The sequence below is a fragment of the Asparagus officinalis genome, chromosome 3 (assembly GCF_001876935.1).
Source record: "Asparagus officinalis chromosome 3, Aspof.V1, whole genome shotgun sequence".
Classification (NCBI taxonomy): domain Eukaryota; kingdom Viridiplantae; phylum Streptophyta; class Magnoliopsida; order Asparagales; family Asparagaceae; genus Asparagus; species Asparagus officinalis.
This window is the reverse complement of record NC_033796.1, coordinates 77,630,349-77,647,451: the sequence shown is the minus strand read 5'-3', so window position 1 is coordinate 77,647,451 and position 17,103 is coordinate 77,630,349. Positions and strand designations below refer to the sequence as shown.

Here is a 17,103-nt window from a genome sequence, read left to right as displayed (position 1 = left end):
TAGTGCAAAGTCTGCCTGGACTGCTGAGTTTGCCAGATTTGGGAACTCAGCGTTCGTTGTTGGCTTTATTCTTATTTTTCAGGCCTGAATTGGCCTGAATAGTAATTCAGGCCGTCATAGAAGATCTGGGCACGTGCCTCGTGGCGAGCACGAGCTTGTCGCAGCCTTTGCCTGGCCCTCTTTGAGAGAGGAGCGTTAATGTCGATAGTGAAAGCATGGTCCGCACCAACACAAATCGTGGTCTCCTCAGGAGCAGGAACTTGCTTGGATTGCTTGACAACCCATCGAGAAAACTCTTGGCTTGCATTCTTGGCCTTTTTGTCAGTCTCAAATGGCTTGAGAATGATGGAACCCCCAACACTTGCTCGGGTAGAGCTTTTATGTATAGTAGCCTTAGTTGGTTAGGGCTGAGCTACATGCACAACCTTACGGCACTTGCACGATGCCTTACCGCCAGAAGAAGCCGAAGACAAGTATTCCTCGTACTTCGCTTGATCAAACTTTATAATGAGGGACTCAACAGTGGTCCCTGCAGCAATTTCGTCAAATTGCGCCACCACCATCTCGTCAGAAAGAATGGTCTCTACCACTATGGTCATCATCTTTCGTTGGTCATAAAATAGATCTCAAATTTGTATTGATTGGTTGTGTGTTACAAATTGAAAATCACTTTTACACAGAAGCAGAGAGAATTGATTTGATCTCTCCTTATTTAACGTGGGTTCTATAGAGCGATAGGATGCCTCCCTTGATGCTTGAGTCAAGTTTGCCTTCCTTTGACGATTTGAATAAGATTGCGAATGAATTTCAGCATGTGGTAGAAGCTTGATTAAAAGAATTCGAACACCTGATCTTTAATATTAAGGCCGAATGCAGAAGATGCAATGTTCGGTTCTTTTATCTCCAAAACATCTGATTACCTAAAGAGTTCAAGCTCCCAAAAAGCTAAGATCTCCACTTCCTATAGCCGAATATGGCTATTTATAGCTGAGAAAGATCATAACCAACCCCGTAGAACGTGGGAAGTGGGTGTAACCACTCCCACAATTCAAGTAAGTGGTTTTTAACTGCTCAGGAAAGATTTGCGAGCTTGCAGGCAAGGTTGACGAGCCTGGCAAGCTTGGAGAGCTTACAGGTGAGGTTGAACGACCTGGCGAGCTTGCAGGCGAGGTTGGCGAGCCTGGCGAGCTTGCAGGCGAGGTTAGCGAGCCTGGCGAGCTTGCAGGCGAGGTTGGCGAGCCTGGCGAGCTTGCAGGCGAGGTTGGCGAGCCTGGCGAGCTTGCAGGCGAAGTTAGCGAGCCTGACGAGCTTTTAGGTGAACTTCATAAGTTAAGCATTCAGGCGAGCTTAACTCCTGTAAGTGAGGTTGGATCATGCAGACGAAGCTGGCGAGCTAAGCATTCAAGCAAGTTTAGCTTACTTGCGAGCTGGCGAACTAAGCATTCAGGCGAGCTTAGTTCTTTTTAGGCGAAGTCCAATGCTTAGGTGAACTTTGCTTCGCCTACAAAGTCAAGCATTCAGGCGAGCTTTACTTAGCCTTTTTGATGCAGGTGAACAAGCAGAATGAGTTTTGTTTCTGCGAGCTTGGATGCTCAGGCGAAGTTCTATAGGTGAACTCCTGAAATTTGCAATAAAGGTAATTTTATTTGCCTACAAGGTGTTGGGACGTCCACCTTTCATAGGGATAGGGGTTTCTCAGACCACTTTGCTTCGAGCAAGGATAGCAACCACGGAGGAGCTGTCGTCCTCTAGTTTACCAGCACTTGTACATTTACTTTTGGTTTGTTTAACTTGATGTTGATATGGGATGTTAACAATACAAACTGCATGATACCCTTTTGGAATATCTGTTATAATGTTGTGCATTTGGTTGTTAAGGTTAATGACTGGTTGTTAAGCTTAGAGCTTGGTTGTCAACCTTACGAATTTGTTGTTAACCTTAGCTTTTGGTTGTTAATGTTATGGACTGGTTGTTAAGATTACGGCTTGGTTGTTAAGGTTACGGCTTGGTTACAGCTTAGTTCACATGGTTAACAACCTCTCAGTAACCTTCAATAAATTATTTATATTTATAATATTTACATTTATAAAATTTACATTTATAAACAATTAAATATTTACATGTTATAAACAATCATAATTATATATTTACATTTATGGTATATTTACAAAAAAAATTACGTATATGCTTTCAACAAAAATAGTCTATGAAACAGATCTTTCGATGACATCATCGTCAAGTTGACCGAGATCTTTTTTCCTCCTCCTGCCTTCAATTAATAAATAGTTTGCTAGCTTCGCTCGTATGACCTATGTGTTATGCTCTTTGGTCGTCAAGTGCAGGACGCTTCTACCTTTAATAATAGCTTTTATAAACAGGTAGACGTAGATCCCGCAGTCATACCTACACACAAATAAATATCCACCATTAAATCCCTAAGGTTAACAACTAACTTGTAATCTTCATATACAATACCTAAGGACAACAACTAATATATGATCTTAACAACCAACCCTTAAGCTTCAAAATAAAAGCTTAACCTTAACAACCAATCTGTAACCTTAACAACAAAACCATGAACTTCATAACCAAAGCCTAACCTTAACAACCAATCTGTAAACTTAACAACCAATCCCTTAGCAATCAATCTCCAACATTAAAAACCAAAGAGTTTTAGAAAATTTACGATCCCTTTTGTTCCTCGCATAGAACCATGATCGGGTTGAATACGCTATACAATTTGTTCACGTCGAAGCCAGCTTTAATGTAGTTGAAGGCTTTAACAATGTTGAGCACGGGTTTGTAATGCCCAGATCGATCTCTCAAGGAATCATAATGTCTGGCAACATTATTTTTACATCAAACTCCAAGAGATGCCAATGATCTCCTTGGACAATAGGAACTAGGAGGTTAGTAAATCCTTCATCGAACAAATTTTTAATGAAGAGTTCATATGCATCTTGGTAGTTAGGTCTCTCCACATATATTGTATGTTATAATCAAGAATTAGACTGATTAAAAATCTTTTAACATAGATTGCAATAGATAAATAGATATATGTCTGTCATATACTTACAGAAAAGAAAACAGAGACTGGCCTATATTTTTTGCTAGTTGATTTGTTCAGACTTTCATGTATTATATCTAGCATAGCCTCAGTAACCTATAAGATGACAACAAGAAATAAATAATATTAATATAAAGGATGATAAATAATAATTATTAAGAATAAGGAAAACAATACTTATTAAGAATAAATCTTACTTAATCATCCAGTCGACCACCGTGTAGAATATTAAGAAGCTCAAATCGGTCAATAGATGACCATTGACCTTTGTACACTTTAATCAAACTGTAAAAAAGAATGAAACAATAAATATAGTTAGCAACAAACCCATAACCTTAACAACTGACTAGTAACCTTAACAGAAAATCTGTAACCTTAACAATCAACCAGTAACCTTAACAACAAACCAGTAACTTTAACAACAAATCCATAACCTTAGCAACATAGTTGTAATCCTAACAACTAATTTATAACCGTAAAATCGAAGCTATAAAATTGTAATATAAGATAAATACTTACTTGCTACACCTACAAATGCAGAAATGTTTGAGAACTTTAATCTCCTCTTCCGTCAGTAGCGCAACAACATCTGTCGACGCCTTATAATTATGTACAAATGTTAGGTGCTTATCAAAAAACTTGATGATGAAGCCTTCAGAAAAGGGAATCCCCATGTTTAGTTTATTCCTATATATTTTTTCTTCCTTACTCATAGGGGAACTCCTGAAGGTTTTCCAGATTGAGTGGGGATCACACTACAGCCCAGCAGGCCGCAACTCTGTTCACTTTTCCTCTACCACTTCTATAATATCCTTGTCCCCTATGATTTATTTTTCTTTCTTCTTCTTCCCCTCAGTGTAAGGTGTAACTATATGTTTGGAAGGATTTATCCTTCTTTTTGTTCTACTTTTTTAAGGGGTGCGGGCACATTTGTATCCCTCTTTCTCTTATTCATTTTAAAAATAAGAGGAGCATCTTCGTCCTCAAAAAATGTGACGGTTTCTGATGTAGGGACTTTCGCTGGTAGGGGTTGAGGGACTTCCCTCTCATTGTCATTGTCATTGTCATTGTCAGCCACGCTACGTGGAGTACCTGTTTCAAAAAAAAAGAAAATTCAAAGAATAATTATTAAAAAAACTTAAAAACATCTATCTAACCTTAACAACAAACCAGTAATAACAAACTCGTAACATTAACAACTAATCTATAACCTTAACAACCAATCCGTAACCTTAACAACAAATCTGTATACTTAACAACAAATCCCTATACTTAATAATCAATCCCTAACCTTAACAATAAATCTCTAATCTTAACAACAGATCCCTAACTTTGACAACTAATCCATAACCCTAACAACCAATATCTAACCATAACTACCAAAATAGTAATTTTAACAACTATGCAATATAATTCACATGTAGTGAAAAAAGGATCTAACATGTACAAGTTTACAACTCCATCGCTGGGCTAGACATCTCTCCAGTCGTCTCCTTTCCCTTATTTATTTCTTCTTCAGCCTCAAAAAATTTGTCAGCTTCTGGTGGGGGGGGCTTCCTCTGGGCGAGGATCTTCCATCTCTGTATCAATGTCAGTAGTATCTGGTGGAGGGACTTCCCCTGGTGGAGGGATCTTCCACCTTCGCTCTCCTTATTAATGTCAGCAAAGTGATGTTGAGGGACTTCACTCTCAATGTCAATGTCAATGCATGGAGTGCCTGATTCAAAAAAATCAAAATGTAATTACAAAAAACTTAACAACCTCTATCTAACCTTAATAACCAATCCCTATAGTTAACAATCAATCCCTAACCTTAACAATCAATCTCTAATCTTAACAACGGATCCTTAACATTGACAATCAATCTATAACCCTAACAATCAATATCTAACCATAACAACAAATTTGTAATTTTAAAAACTATGCAATATAATTCACAAATAATGTACAAAGATCTAACTTGTACAAGTTTGCATCTCCATCGATGGGTTGGATACCTCTGCAGTAGGCCTCTTATTCTTATATACAAAGAGGCTTCTACATTGGGCTTCGCTTAGTTCCTCTCTTAGCCTCCTCACTTGAGCAGATAGAGTAGCCACTTTTACAGAAAGAGAAGTTATCTACATTCGTTCGATAGCAATCTAATCTTCAAATTTCCTCTTATCGTCGCAATGTAATTTTTGATTCATTATCGCGACACTCTTCCAATAGCTCAATTGCCAAGGCAATTCCATTTGATCAACTGCCTCTGTGTGCTACTCGATAGTTTCATCATCGATATTATGTGGCATACTCTATGAGATAAATACAGACAGAGTATTATTAAAAAAAGGAATCATTGAAAACTAATAGCCAACATTAACAATACATTTATAATTCACAATTTTACTACATTGCTTACCCATCCTTCAAGAATGATATCATCTTCTTTTCCCCTTTGCTTTTTGGGAAGAGGTTGTCTTGGGCCACGAGCCCTACCGACGTCTCTAGGAGTCGATTCCTTATTCTTCTCTCTCTTCAATCTTCTCTTCTTTTCTCTTCCTCTCTTTCTCCTTCTCTTGCTCCTTCCACAGCAAACCTCCCTCAATAGTGTGTACTTGGCCCTGGAACTTTGGAATCTTTATAGTAGCTTGCCTTGCTTTAGCTACTAGTGGCCAATCTCAGGGATCCCGCAACATCTCCCAGTTTAACCCAATTAATGAAAGGATGTCGCGTCGTACTTCTCACTACTGGCTTCTTGATGCCAGTAAGTTCATAATACCACAGGTGCACATTAGAAAGAGAATCTTAACAACCACCTTTAACATTAACAACAAATAAGCATCCATAACAATAAAAGCGTAACCTTGACAAGAAAGTTGTAACCATAACAACCAACACGTAACCTTAACAACTAACCTGTAACATTAACAACCAATCCCTAACCTTAACAACCAACCCGTAACATTAATATACAACCAGTAACCTTAACAACTAATCTGTAAACTTAACAACAAGTATGCAACCATAACAACAAAATAGGAATACTTACACAGACAAGCTGGATACACCCTTGAAGATATATAATCTTCTTCCTTGGCCCATGACCCTTTAGTGCCCTTTCAATTGCATCAAATGTCTCACTGAATATGTAGATCCCCCAACCAGTGTTATTCGCATGTTCGATGCTGTCAACATACTTGAATAAATGCCTAGGAATGCCAAGAACACTGCTTAGACACAAGATCATGCTCAGTTGGTAAAGGATCTGAAGCAAAACAAAGTCCTTCACATCTTGACGATCGGTTGATTGTACAAGCTTCATTAGAAGATCCTCTACATGGCATCTGGTGGGTGCTGGGAGAGGAGTTCTACTGCTGTCATCCTCGGATTTGGTGAAAACCTCGACCATATTCTGTTTTTCTGGTCTCGGTTGAGGCCAACAAGATCCCCCTCATTGGAGAACCATGTATGGCTCATTACCCATTGAAGATTGAATGAGAACTGAATGCCTTCTCCTGTTTTTGTATCAGTGAAGACAAATTTCATCTTTTTATCGTCCCACTGTCTCAGAATGTGCTCAAAAATGGGAAGATCAAGACCAGGAGGGCCAAAATGAACGTAGTGTCTGAATACACTTTCTTCGTATGCCTCCTAGTACCTTGGCCCTATATGCTGCACCAATGTATGCATGAACTCGTAGTAAGCAGTGAAGCTTGAAGTAGGCCACACCTCAGATGTGGTCTTTGCCTTTTTTCTACAAAGCAAAAACACAATACATTAATAGTTTGAAAAAATTCTGTAACAATAACAATTAAGCTGTAAAATTGACAAAATAGCTATAAACTTATCAAAAAATCTATAAGCTTCACAAGTAACGCCTATCCTTAACAACGAATCAATAACCTTAACAATAAACGCATAACCCAAACAACTAACATGTCGCAAGTTAACAATAACCTCCACAACTAACAACCACAAGTAAACAGTAACCTTCACAACTAGCAGTTGTATGTAAACAATAACCTTCACCACCGACTCATAACCTTAACAAGTAACCCTAAACGTTAACAACTAACATGCCACATGCCACAACTGAACAGATCAATAACCTCAACAACTAATGCATAACATCAACAATTAGTGTATTTCCTTGACAATTACAAGCTAACCTTCACAACCTAACAAAATCATTTACAATAACACAATAAACAACATATATTTGCGGTAAAAAATCACACAACTTAACAAAATCCTTCACAATAACACAATAAACAACATATATTTGCGGTGAAAATCACTTCTTTTGAACTGCGATGTGCTTCTCTTTAGCTCCACTTTGTAGATCCAGGAGCGTTTAGAGGCGGCGTTAGTGCCGATAGTGCTAGAGTTGCCCTCTAAATCTATTCACTGCACTAGCTTTTTGGGTTGAGCTGGACTTGAGAGATGAGAATGGCTAGCTGTGATGTCCTCTAGAACATGAGCAATTGAAGCGCCAGCATCATTCCACTCTGCTGCGATCGACGGTCTTTTTGAGATGACAAACTGCAATGCGTCGTCGTCTTCGCTATGTCGACATGTTGGGTTGCTTTGGGGTTGAATCGTCGGCCATTTTTTAATTAAGCTTTGGAGTTGGTTGATTTAGGGCTAGGGTTTTACAATGGGTTTCTGGAGTCGGTTCGCTTGGACAGAAGAGAGATGAGAAGGTACGAACGATGAGGAATGGTATAGATAAACGGGAGGCGGTTAAATCAAAGGGCATTTTGGGAAGAGCATGTTGTCTTTAAACGGTGTTTCACGTGGTGGGGTGTTTTGAGGGCTAGAAGAAAATTGCACGAGTTTTGGGGGGGCTTTTGAACCGTTGACAAAGTCTTGGTAGGGGGACACTCTCACTCGTTTTGGGGGGGCTTTTGAACCGTTGACAAAGTCTTGGTAGGGGGACACTCTCACTCGTTTTGGGGGCTAAAGGCAATTTTCCCTTTTATTTTAATAATTCAAAAGTTTTACCTGTATTTATTTTAAACGTGTCACCTTTCAAAGTTGTGTTTTCTAATTTATGTATAAGCCCAAAGCCTTACCCCACTAATTTTGAAAGTCCACTAATTTTAAAGTCCGCCCACTTTCAAAATTTTACTAGTATATTTTACTGAAAATCCGAAGCCTGCCAATTTATTTTTGAGTTCACTCAATTCCAGAGAGTCTTTTTACTTATAAACTCAAAGTTTGATCCTTATTATTTTTAAACATGTCTGCTTCCAAAAAGGGTTTTCTGCCTATGAACATAATATCCTCCATTTATTTTTAAATCCATCCACTTTTCAAAATCACTCTTAGACTTAAATGTACTTCACAAAATTAATTATAGATTCATTTTGTATTTTAATAGTTAGTTTGGTGTACAGTGCAAGTTGCTATATTGCCGTAACTTCTTATACTTTTCTTCTAATTGATTAGCTATATGATGTATTTTTTTCAACAAAATGCTAAAACTATTGTTTTGTTGGCTTTTTTCATTTTAATGTCCCGTCATTGCAAACCCTATATGGGTTTCTTAACCTAAAAACTCAAAGTTTACACCGACTCATTTTCATACTCATCCACTTCTATAAAGGGTTATTTGTCTATGAACAAACTCTTGCCCATCCAAGTTTACTTTGAAATACGTCCACTTAAAAAAACCACTCTTAGACCTAAAATATTTAATTAAATTAGTTTAAACTCACTTTGTATTTCAACAGCTTTGATATTTGCAGTGTAAGTTTCTATATTTTGGTATAACCTACTATTTTTTTAAAGCGATTACATCTACAATGAATTTTGTAATTAAATTATTATTTATTCTAACTTTTTCAAACTAATATCATGGCATCAAAGAGTCAATTTTGCTCGTTTAAAGTTGAAAATAGATGCGAAAATCCCTATGTTCATATCATAAGGACTCTACCTTTTTATTATTATTTTTTTCATTTTCTAATATTGTATCTTGAATATTCGCATGATGATTAGGGTCTTAGGGGTGTAAAAATTTTCCATATCCAAGGATATATATGTATACGTATCATACGAATATGGTTATGAAATATCTACATCCATAGGACATGGTTATAGATACGGATATGTAGTAAAGTATTCATATTCGTATCTAAAATATCTGAGTATATGTTTTGCAATTTTCTTTAGTCCTCGGATTAATTGAGTTGAGGTCAAGTTTGATTATCGACAGATCTAGTCATCCACATTTACTTGAACAATATTAATGAGTTTTCTTGTTCATATGAACTATATTTTCTTTAATATTATTATATTTTTTTATACATGTTTTGCATTCGCATGTATATTCTTTTTTGTATTCAATTTTTGGCCGGTGTTGATACAACTTTTCCTTACCAAGACGTATTTGTATCTATATTTATATTTGTAACTGTGACTAGTAACACGGATATAATAAGTATAATGTCCTAGTCATGTCCAAACTATTTGCACCCCTGATGATTGCTTTGTTATATTTTAAACTACAAGATTCTATTTACTAAAGTTTTCTTTTTACTTTTTACTTTTTAGCTATTAGTATCTTGTTACACTATCGTTAAAATGTAGTAAATAAATAAATAAAATTCTTGGGTAATTGCAAGGAGATAAAATGCGAAAAATAAAAATAATTACATTGAGGAAAGAGGGATCGTTCATCTATGTTTATCCTACAAATTAGCACCGATTTAATTAAAGTTAGTACATGAAATTTATAGATAGAAATTACTGTCAAATATAAGTTACTACGTGTAAGATCAAGTGGAATTCGAGCTACACGTGTCTAAGAACAAGTTATCTGTCAACAAAAAAGACATCTGTTACAACCTTTCAAAAAACCTTCACACTTTCATAAAACTAGAGCATTTCATACTCTCATCTCCTAGCTATCCTTCACCCAAAATCAAATAAAAAAAAAGCCCTAAATTGACTGGCTTTAGCAAAAGAAGTTCATCATCGTCATCCTTAAGGACCCAAATCCATCATCTCCTCTGAACCCACAGTTCCTGCAAAGAAAAACATGCAAGTTCTCTTTTTTCCCTCCGGTCGCGCGGTTCGTTTTTTGCGCGTGTTTGTTGCATTAAATTGAAATAATTTGCATAATTTCAGACTTCGTTTAGCTTAATATGGAAGACAAAGAGGAGATCAAGATGAAGACTCCGAGATTGAAGAAGCCAAAGAGGAAGAAGTACACTCCTAAGGTTATTAGAGAAGTAAAATGTGTTGTGAGAGTTCCAAAGACTCCGCCGAAGTTGAAGGAAAAAACTCCGGCAAAGAGAAAGTATATCCGCAAGGAGAAGAGGAAGAATGTAGAAGCTGATATTCAAGAAACTGTAGATGTGAAGAGAGAACTTGAATTTGATGATGTAGAAGAAGAGAAGGCGAAAGTAGTTGTGAAAAGGGAAGAGAGAGTCTGGATAACTTATGAGCGGCGGCGGAGGAAGAAAAACGAAGAAATTTTGAGCGAGGTAGAAGTGAAAACGTTGAGGACGTATGCTCGGAGGAAGAAGAAAGATGGTAGCTCAGTTATTACTTCGATAGATGAGAATTCAAAGGATCGTAGGGGAATAAAGAGAAGCTACAGTCTTATCGAAAACTCTACTCCGGACAGTGGTTTTCCTGTAAAGAAAATAAGCAGGAGGGAGAGGGGAAATATTGAGAGAGTGAATGAAAAATGCAACGCAGATCCTCCGAAAATTTGTAAGGAAAGAAGTGTGTGTGAAGATCACAATGCAGGTACCTTTCCCGTAAATTGCAGGAAAAGAAGAACATATAGGATGAACAAGCAGGCCACTGGATGGAAGAATATTCATGTAAAAATAAATGATGATGCTGAGTTACAAATGGCCATAGTTCCTTATGCTAATGGAAGGGGTCAGATGGTTCGCTTCATTGTTAAGAAGAAGAAGAAGAAGAAGAAGAGGATAAGGGCACAAGTTGATTTAGATCCTGAGACGAACAGAGTCTGGCAACTTTGGATGGCAACAGGAAGAATTGACGACGGAGATGAACAGATATGGTGGGAGGAAGAAAGGAGAGTTTTCTCTGAACGAGTTTATTCTCTCATCGCTCGAATGCATCTAATCCTTGGTACTAACTAGCTTTAAAAATAAAAATAAAAATTTTGCTAACATGCATTTGGGAAGTGGCAATTAGCAAACCAAAAGTTAATTTATTCCATACATCTCTCTAATGTTCCCTCAATTATTCACTGAAACAAAAAATTATCCAAATATGGATTTCAAAAAAATTTTGGTTCTTTAGCCTCATGCTTTGCTGAAATACACGTTTACAACGTCAACCAAAAAATTGTTTTGTAAGAGGCATGTTGTGTGGTGAAGGTAAGTTTTAAGTAAATACATTAACTAGAAGGTGCATTAATAAAAAGGAAGCTAGTTTAGTCCATCTAAGAAATTATGGTATTATTATAACTTAAATTTACCATTAAAATAATACATTATAATAGGATATGTCTAAGTTTCTATTAAAATGCATATAATCATAAAGGTATTCTGGAATAGTTTGAGTTTGGGCATCAAGCAGCAGCAAGCAGATTAAGCTTTCCAGGAGCCATCTTCTTTTTGTCTAAAGGGAGGTTAATGGAAAAGGGTTGACAACTATAATATGGAAATTATTGGTATTTCTAAAGTTTTGAAGTTATTTCATTTGTGAAAATATAATACAGTTGCATTTACAACTGTATGGGTTCATCTCCCTCCAGCTACAACCATTATTACTAATGCAATTTTGAAATTTTCAGTTATAAAAAGAGCTACTTTTTGCCAAAATGATTTAGAATCAATTCTTTCACAAGGCAACACCATGGAGATTACCGAGACCGCAAACATCATTATTTTGTGCTTTGTTTGTGTGACAATTGAATAATGGGAAGGTGCTAGCAGAGGAAACTGCTTCAGATTAATGCCCTCCTCTGTTCTTAGAAATGTAGCCCTCTCCATTTCTATTTCTTTTAACTATGGGTTTTCCTGGAGATCACAGGTGATAAAAGTAAGTTTAATGCATTTCTCTTCTTTTTTATCTACCTGTTCATCCTTATCTATACTCATCTATTTTTTTCTTTTTAAGTTTTTTCTTAATATACTCATGCATGTGGATTCAGCACCGCAAAATCTGTTGCCGTTGCTAAAACCACATTTTGTTTTAACAAAAAATTATTTTCATGTTTAAAACCAAAGATCTTCAAAGGATAATGGCCTGTAGTCTGATACATGACCAATCATTTTCATCTTTGCTTAAAGGTCTTTGTGACATTCTCCTTGCAGTATTTTATTAGTAGGGATTTTCTAGCCATTTGATGGTGAAAATTCATATGGTTTGCTCTAAATTTAAAATTCTTTTTTGTTTTAGGAAAGTTGCGTATAATCTATTGTGGTTATGTTCATATTCTGATAAACTTTTCCAAAGTTTCATGATGATTTTCTTAGATATTGCAAACTAGTTCTATGCCTTTGAACAGGCTAATACTGTGTCTCAGGCACAACATGCATTTTATTCCTTCCAGAAATTAAATATTTTCTTGACAAATCACTGCAAAAACTGGGAAGCAGAGTTTAGTGTTCAATATAGAAGACACAATTACCCATGTCCACACACAATGTTGTTAACTATTTGTAGTCTACACAATCACATCTCTACAAAAGCCTCATCATTTAAAAGACATGGAGACAGAAAAGGAATGTTATTGACTCATTCAAGAGAAAATACAATTACCTTGGAATTTATGAATTTTCATTTTTTTCAAAAAGAAAAACTGTGATTCTACTCGAGAACCCCATCCCAACGAGTTCTTTCCTATCGTCAATCAGGATGTAGAAGTTTAGCTACATAAATCCCAAATGCACCACTAGTCAATGTATGGATGACAAAAGGGTAAGCAAAAGACACAAGAAGGACCACAGCACAATAAGTGAATTGCAGATATACGAAAAAACTTTAGAGCTAAAAAGATAGAAAGGGAAAGGGATGCTGTAGGAGTGTTCTTTTGCTATACTTTCCATCATATGAGACAGACAGAAACTGGGGGACTTGTTTATCACTGCCATGTAGTCAGAAGTTTTTGGTCCATAGCTATATCTCTCTCATTCTTCTTGAACAGAAAATTGATTGATGAGCTTTATGGTTCTGTTTCTATTTTGAAATTACATTAATATAAGATACTACTATTACGCTGCTGATTGATGAGACAAACTAAACAATTGAATTGGCGTGAAGAGCTTAAGGAGTAACCTTCTGACATCTTAAATGTGAAATCTTCAATGCAATGCATAGATTGTACTAGTTTTATATGCATAGAGATGATTGAACAAGAAAAAAAATATATATGTCCCATATTATATTTTGTTGTATTATCACTTGTAAACAGTTTAGTTGAGAATGTTTATTGGCATTAAAATTTTCTTTTCAGGCGATAGAAGCTTTTCCAGATGGAAAGGGTCAGTTCTGGATTCAGTGACTGGCGTTTTCCTGACCCAAAATACAGCTGACCATCTTTCGAGGTAAACTTTGTTCCTTAGATCATTTAAAAAATGATTTGGGATTTGTAAGATATGGCTGTTATTTATTGTTTCTCCATATTGAATGGAAATCATCTATACTAATCATTTTCACTTTTTTAATCAGCTTATGGTTTCTGGTTTAATCTTGACAGCTCAGCATTTATGAGCCTTGCTGCAACATTTCCTCTTTTGGAGACCAGTGAAAATGAGCAAATCAATGAAGCGAAATCAAGTTTAAGAAATGAGGAATGCACAACCCAAATGGGTTCAGATGAGATTTTGAATACATCAAAAAGGAAAAAGGTTAAAGCCAAAATCAATAAAAAGAATTATGATTGGGATACCTTAAGGAAAGAGATACCTCACAAGGGTGTCAGTCAAGAGAGGAGCAAGGATACTATGGATGCTCTCAATTACGATGCAATAAGATGTTCTGAAGTGCATGACATATCTCAGGCAATTAAAGCGCGAGGCCAACATAACAATATTGCAGAGAGAATCAAGGTAATGCTTAAAGAATCTATTATTTGAAATCATGTTCTAAACTGGAGCATCAAATGCATTATTCAGGTCATTTGATACACAACAAGATATCTCATGCTACATTAGAGAATTCGATATATACTGCGCCAATATTTTTGCCAAATAAAATGTTAAAAGTATTAAACATAAAAAATAATGATAACTACACTACTCTCTCCTAAACTAATTCCACACTCTCTCCCAAACTAATTCCACACTATAAGAAAAACAAGTGTGGGCTCCATTGATGAGTCATCATTTTTTAACAAAGTTGAACGCAATGGACCCTTTACTTCTCTCTTCTCGTGTAGAAGCAGCATAGATAGTAGTGTAGTTGTCACTGCTCAAACATAAATGTAGCTCTCTTTATAACTGTAGCTAATAAATAGCGGCTCAATATACATTCGATAACAGAAATCTTGTAGTATATTCAATGAAAATTTATTCACTGCAAAAGGAAACATAGTAAAATTCTAATAAGAAGACATTCACCGTTAATTGTTTTATTATTATTTTTTGCAGAAATTACTTAATTGTTTAGTCAGAATTCATGGAAGCCTCGATCTTGAATGGCTAAGGGATGTTCCGCCCAACAAAGTGAAGTAAGACTGAGTATTTCATTTCAAATCATGTATTTTACAGATTCTTGAATATATATTTGTCGTCTAAAATTAGCCAGAAAGAAGACCTTGCATTTCTCCCTCGTCATAAGCTGTTTCTTCTATCCATTTTATCTGTTCATGCCTGGTTCAACTTGTGTCTTGCTAGACAGATGCCATTACACCTCGATTCTGAGTATGATATTCCTGGAATTGTATGCTGCATCTTAGTAATGGATCGAATGATCTCAATTCTATACGTTTAATACATCACTCTGTAACTTATATTGGGTACTGAGGGGGAGCTTGCCTCCACAGTTTCCACTACAAGCCTAATATGAAATATCAAGTATTTAGGTAGAGGTAGCACACTAAATGAATAAGCCTATTGTTCATATATGTCATTACGATATATGTACTTACGTATGATTTTTCCAGATGATATTTGACTTGGAAACTTGAAGTTATAATGCTTATGATGCTTTTCAGGGAATACCTCCTAAGTATACATGGTTTAGGTCTCAAAAGTGTCGAATGTGTTCGCCTTTTATCGCTTCACCAAGTAGCTTTTCCTGTAAGTGAACTACTTTGCAAAATTTAAATACTTAATATGCTTATCCTTACATTTTGCATGACCGAGCAGGTTGACACTAATGTGGGTCGTATTTGCGTAAGACTGGGATGGGTCCCACTTCAACCCTTGCCAGAGTCCCTTCAGTTGCATCTTTTAGAAGGGTAAGTAGTTTTACTACGAATTATAGAGTCCTTTCGGTTGCATCTTTTAGAAAGGTAAGTAGTTTTAATATGAATTATGTTGACTATTCTTTGTCATCTTACTGAGCAAGATAGAAAAATTATCATGATATATTATAATTCCTCTAAAGGTATCCCATGTTGGCAACCATTCAGAAGTACCTCTGGCCTCGGTTATGTAAACTTGATCAGGAGACACTGTAAGCTTTCTCACAATTGCAAGAAAATTTTGTAGTCTCAAGTTTCACTAACTTCGTAAGGTTATTATATATAAATCATCTATGAAACACTTGCATGACTTTGCAGGTATAACTTGCACTATATGTTAATTACTTTTGGCAAGGTGATGTACTTAAGCCTTTTCCTATAATTTTACAAATTGACGCGGTGTTTTACATGCTTGAGGAAAGTACAATAATTTCTTCTGCAGGTTTTCTGTACAAAGAGCAATCCTAATTGCAACGCATGTCCGATGAGAGGAGAATGCAAGCACTTTGCAAGTGCATGTGCGAGGTATTTTATTTTAAAACTAATATATGGTTGTCTAGCTACTAAAAAAAATGAGTTAGTTGGTTCCAAATAATACTTTATAGATATGATGAATGTTTATGGTAAGTTATGCTGGATTCTTGTGTATTCTATTATAGAGATTAATATAGGGAGCATCACAAACATAAGTAATTAATAAAAGATGGTAAGTTACTAATGCATCAATTTCTGTGCTGCAGTTCGAGGCTTGCACTTCCAAGACCGCAGGAAACAAGTTCAGTAAGCTCAGTTGTTATTGCCTCGGAAAGAGGCCATGTCCCAGCTTATAATCAAAATTATCTCTTAGCTCAACTTGAAGAGCAACGACATGTGAAAATTGTCACAGCAAACTGTGAGCCCATTATTGAAGAACCTGCTACGCCAGAGCCCCAATATTTTGAAACATCAGAAATGGATATCGAAGATCTTCTTCATAATGATCCAGATGAAATTCCCATTATAAATCTCTGTGGAAAGATTAAACAAAATCTAAGGAATTATATGCAAGAGAACAGTATGGGTCTTCAAGATGGTGACTGTTCAAAGGCTTTAGTTGCTCTAACTTCTGAAGCTGCTTCTATACCGTTGCGTAAGCTAAAGAATGTAAGCCGCTTGCGGACAGAACATCAAGCGTACGTTAGTCAACTCTTCTTATTGATAGTTATAACATACAATATTAAAGTTATATAGGGTGCAGTTTAAATTGTATTTACGTTTTCTATTTTTATTTTTTTAATCCTTGCAGGTATCAACTCCCTGATGAACATCCTCTTCTGGAAGGGGTAAGTTCTCTCTTATTTACTAATTTTTCTAAACTTTAGATGTAATATTAATCCTCTTATTCAATGCATGATAGATTGACAAAAGAGTGCCTGATGATCCTTGTCCTTACCTTCTAGCTATATGGACGCCAGGTATGCAAAATTCTAGTATGATGGAAAATTCATGTTCATGTTGGCCTCTATTTTAACTAAATTAGGTGCTGACTACTGATTTAATAGGTGAAACAGCTCAATCTATGGAGCCTCTAAAATCATGCTGTAGTAACGAAGGTGGTAAATTGTGTGACAATGCTACATGCTTTAGTTGCAATAGCATACGGGAAGCACA

The 17,103-nt window shown here is 36.1% G+C and overlaps 1 protein-coding gene across 1 annotated transcript in view; it reads left to right on the top strand.

Moving 5' to 3' along the window:
- LOC109834361 (protein ROS1-like) overlaps positions 9,922 to 17,103 on the top strand; it is an 8,354-nt gene continuing 1,172 nt past the window's right edge. Inside the window, exons 1-13 of the mRNA XM_020402369.1 lie at positions 9,922 to 11,165; positions 13,501 to 13,591; positions 13,744 to 14,095; positions 14,636 to 14,715; positions 15,202 to 15,286; positions 15,356 to 15,447; positions 15,597 to 15,665; positions 15,772 to 15,808; positions 15,896 to 15,978; positions 16,194 to 16,625; positions 16,739 to 16,775; positions 16,850 to 16,907; positions 16,995 to 17,103. The exon at positions 16,995 to 17,103 is cut by the window's right edge and continues 28 nt beyond it. Coding sequence (XP_020257958.1) covers positions 10,202 to 11,165; positions 13,501 to 13,591; positions 13,744 to 14,095; positions 14,636 to 14,715; positions 15,202 to 15,286; positions 15,356 to 15,447; positions 15,597 to 15,665; positions 15,772 to 15,808; positions 15,896 to 15,978; positions 16,194 to 16,625; positions 16,739 to 16,775; positions 16,850 to 16,907; positions 16,995 to 17,103 — 2,489 coding nt within the window. The 5' untranslated portion in view covers positions 9,922 to 10,201. The remainder of the gene's footprint in view (positions 11,166 to 13,500; positions 13,592 to 13,743; positions 14,096 to 14,635; positions 14,716 to 15,201; positions 15,287 to 15,355; positions 15,448 to 15,596; positions 15,666 to 15,771; positions 15,809 to 15,895; positions 15,979 to 16,193; positions 16,626 to 16,738; positions 16,776 to 16,849; positions 16,908 to 16,994) is intronic.